Raw genomic sequence first — 3,991 nt, 5'->3', positions numbered from 1 at the left:
TTTACATGATTGTGGTTGAATTGTCGTTACGAAGACACGAAACAATTCTTTACATGAGTGTTGTTATAAAACCACGATAAATGTATTTACGTGATTTTGAGTGAATTGTTGTTATAAAGACGTAAAACGGTCATTTACACATTAAGATCAGACAAGTAGGTTATTGGCAAATCCCCAGAGCAATGTTGGAGTGAGTACCCAGTGTTGGAAAAGATCCCCAATAGGAAGGTGAAGAAAAATGAAGTTTGTACCTTTAGGATAAGAAAGTCTGGCTTCGATAGCAGGTCCCTCGTCCCCACAGTTGTATTTGTCACCGGGAAGACATCTTTTTCCACTACCTACAACCGCTTCAAAATTGGAATCAGCATTTTCAACTTTGTCTAACGAACGCACGCGGAGGATTTGGTGCCGTTCAGCGTCCGAGATGTAAAGATGGCCGTCCGTTGGACTCAAGGTGAGGTGATAATCATAAGACACTTCTGTAGTCCTTTAGAGTTAGTTAACGAGAAGATAGAAACATTAACATTATTTCCCGCCAGTGGGAGAAGAATTCTAAAAGTTAAAAATGTTCTCACAGAGGGAGAGCACGTTATATTAAAAAGATTTTGAAACATCACGATGACGTAACGATCCTTGTTTTCAAGTCCATTTCAAAAGGCTGCATCGTAAAGTTTTCATGTTCAATTCACACACCTCCTAAAAGTCATAGGACTTTTCAAAATTCATTATTTATAGCTTATTATTATTATTTGTACCTAATCCCTTACCTGTTTAACTCTACTAGAGAATTCATGCTAAAACCGGGATCTATCAGTTTCATTATTGTTATTATGATCTATTTATTATTCTTATCTTACCATGTTATTTGAATTTTCAGTTTCTTGCAAATAAATAAATAAGACCTCAGCGAAAATTTCAAACAGCGAGACATTAATCTTCTTTTACAGTGCAGAGGGTTGAATACGTTATATTTAAAGGATTTTGAATATGTAAATCAGCAAGACGAGTGTCAACCAAAGCAGTCTCGATGGTATGGATTGTATCAGAACTACATTTTTGACATTGTTTGGAGTTTCGTAGGTAATTTGGTGCCATAGAAAATTGGCTATTTTTGGAAAGGGTATGTTAAAGCTTTTTTTCGACTCAAAATATTAATAAACTCAGATTATAAAGATGTGTTCATATTCTAAATTTCGAATGCTCATGAGAAGGGCATTCTTTTTACTAATTGGCATTGAAAAACAAAGAAATATTGATCAAAATGGGGCATCAGAACCTTCTAGAAAGTAACCTCAATAAAACGTACCCCTGTCTTTTTAAGCGAAGTGCCGAGTCTTGCAACAGGTGAAAACCCGCGGACACATAGGTCAATGACAAAAGCTGTCCACGGGACTTAGGCAAGTAACGCAACATAATGAAAAAGGATATCTGTCCGAAAAAACGAAACAAGTCACGTGTACACAAGCTGCTTCTACAACATATCTATTCATTCGTCGCATTCCTCAGGCAGCTTGGGAATAAAACAAGCACTGACACAAAGCATACAGTCTTCTGTAGGATTACATTATTGAAAGCGCTAGGGACCTCATAGATTCGTTGGATTATAGAAGGGGCGCAGGTAAACCAAACAAACAAGAAGGTTATATTCCATAACCCAAACAAACAAGAAGGTTATATTCCATAACCCAAAGATTTATCCTCAGAAACACAAGTTATATAACCAATGTATATTTCTACTACTTTAAAGACCATGGAATGCTTACGTTCGTATAACCTATCAAAAATGTATTTATAATAGTGAATCTTATGGAATGCTTACGTTCTTATAACCTATCAAAAATATATTTATAATAGTGAATCTTATGGAATGCTTACGTTCGTATAACCTATCATAACCTTATAACCCATATTTAGTAAGGTCACTCTGAAATCAGTTTCTTTTTATTTTACATTCAGTTATTAACCAAATGGTAAACATTTATATGTTTGTGACTTAGGTCTTCATTTTGAGTGTAAATTCATTCCCGTATATTCCTGTTTTATACAAAACGTTATCCAAAGAAGGACAGGAATACGTTTGATATGAAGCAGTTTTAAATCAAACAAGAAGGTTATATTCCATAAAAATAGATTTATAATAGTGAATCTTATAATTAGGGTTAATTATTCTTTTTATTGTTTTTACATAATTTTAAAATATAATTAGAATTATCTGCTCTATGTTGTTATTTTACTTAATTGAAAGATAATTATGGTTAATTATTCTTTTTTATTGTTTTTACATAATTTTTAAATCTAATTAGAATTATCTGCTCTGTGTTGTTATTTTACTTAATTGAAAGATAATTAGGGTTAATTATTCTTTTTATTGTTTTTACATAATTTTTAAATCTAATTAGAATTATCTGCTCTGTGTTGTTATTTTACTTAATTGAAAGATAATTAGGGTTAATTATTCTTTTTTATTGTTTTTACATAATTTTTAAATCCAATTAGAATTATCTGCTCTAAGTTATTTGTCGTTGTATTTTTTTACCTACTGATTTTCTTTTTTTAAGTTAATTATTATCATTCATTTTTTTAAATGAAACCAATTTTTGTATCTGTACATTGAATGTTGTCTTTTATAGAAAAAAAAAGACAATTACTACAATATTTATTCTTATAAAGACTTGAGTTATATCTTAACCTCAGAAAATATCTAAAAGATAATTGGTTATTTCAAATGCTGTAGAAGTAGAAGATAGAAACGCAAGCCATATGTAATCATAAATACTTTTCACTGTCCTCTCTATTTTTGTTTAATTTCTTAATCATAATACATCATTTCACAAATACAATACTGTTGTTGTTGTTTTATAAATTATCATTAATTTTTTTCCTAATGATAACTTTCTTACCTATATTTACTTTTCTAATTTTCCGAATGTGTTTATAACTTTTTTAAGTAGAAAAAATATGTTTTTAAAATTATTAATTATCTGTCCCTAAAATATAAAACTTCACATCTGCTAAACCTGTAACTGTGTTATGTTATATTTTCAATCAATCTTGGCTTGGAATTGTTTCATTATATTTTATTCAACAATTATGTTGATATTTTCGTATAATTAGTATTTTTTCGCTTAGTTTTCATTGGCTACAAATACATCACATGCCAAGAGGAGATATGGACAGCTCAAGCCATCACCATCAGAGGCTATGATATGGACGTCTCAGAACTTGGTGGATGGAATCTTGACATTCATCATCGCTATAACTTTCATGAAGGTCAGTACTTGACCTTCATCTCGTCACGTTTTTCGTTTCTATGTGTTTAAACAAACAATGACTCAGTTTATTTTATATCTAAATCGTGTTTATCATTATTTTCCTGTTGTTTTCTTCACACTAGGAATATAACAAAAATATGACGGTTTCGTGCTTCTAGTTTTTTCACACTAGGAGTGCTACAAAAAGATGACGGTTTCATATTTTTTCACACTAGGAGTGCTACAAAATGGTGACGGTTCCACAATCCATTTCCGCCAACAGCCAAGAGTCATATCTGTTCTGATGGGTGCTGGACAGCAGCGCCCTCTACTCTGTCCAGAATGTAATGGTATGGCTCGGGAAAACAAACTGTTAGCACCAGTAGCATTGACAAGTGGGCCAGATGGAAGTGTCTACGTGGGAGACTTTAACCTTGTTCGACGCATAACTCCACTGGGACAGGTGTACACAGTGCTTCGCATGAGGTTAATACCTTTTACCTTTGAAATAATTCCATTGTCTTAATGCTTACCTGACGTGATCATGTCACTAGTACCATTTACATACGTATAAGTTTAACTATCAGTTGAGTAGCCCTAAGAAACAGAATTGTTGTTAGAAAAACACGTGGGTTCAAGAAGTCTTGATAGAAATGAATAAAAACTTTATAACCCGAGAGCTTTTGAAAGGTGGGCCTTTATTCTTCAGGGGCAATCTGGAAATCTCAGGGGTTATCAGG

At 32.5% G+C, this 3,991-nt stretch overlaps 1 protein-coding gene across 1 annotated transcript; it reads left to right on the top strand.

The window, feature by feature from the left end:
- Positions 1-432: 432 nt before the first annotated feature.
- On the top strand, positions 433-3,737 carry LOC111084537 (teneurin-a-like; the record flags this gene model as incomplete). The annotated part of the gene is made up of 3 exons (XM_022381226.1): positions 433-454; positions 3,130-3,270; positions 3,488-3,737. Coding segments are annotated over exons 1-3 (413 nt in total), but the record flags the coding sequence as incomplete, so codon positions are not given.
- Between the last annotated feature and the right edge of the window lie 254 nt (positions 3,738-3,991).

This window comes from Limulus polyphemus, unplaced genomic scaffold (assembly GCF_000517525.1).
Source record: "Limulus polyphemus unplaced genomic scaffold, Limulus_polyphemus-2.1.2 Scaffold78488, whole genome shotgun sequence".
NCBI lineage: Eukaryota > Metazoa > Arthropoda > Merostomata > Xiphosura > Limulidae > Limulus > Limulus polyphemus.
Note: the sequence above shows the minus strand (reverse complement) of the source record. Positions and strands in the feature narration are given on the sequence as shown.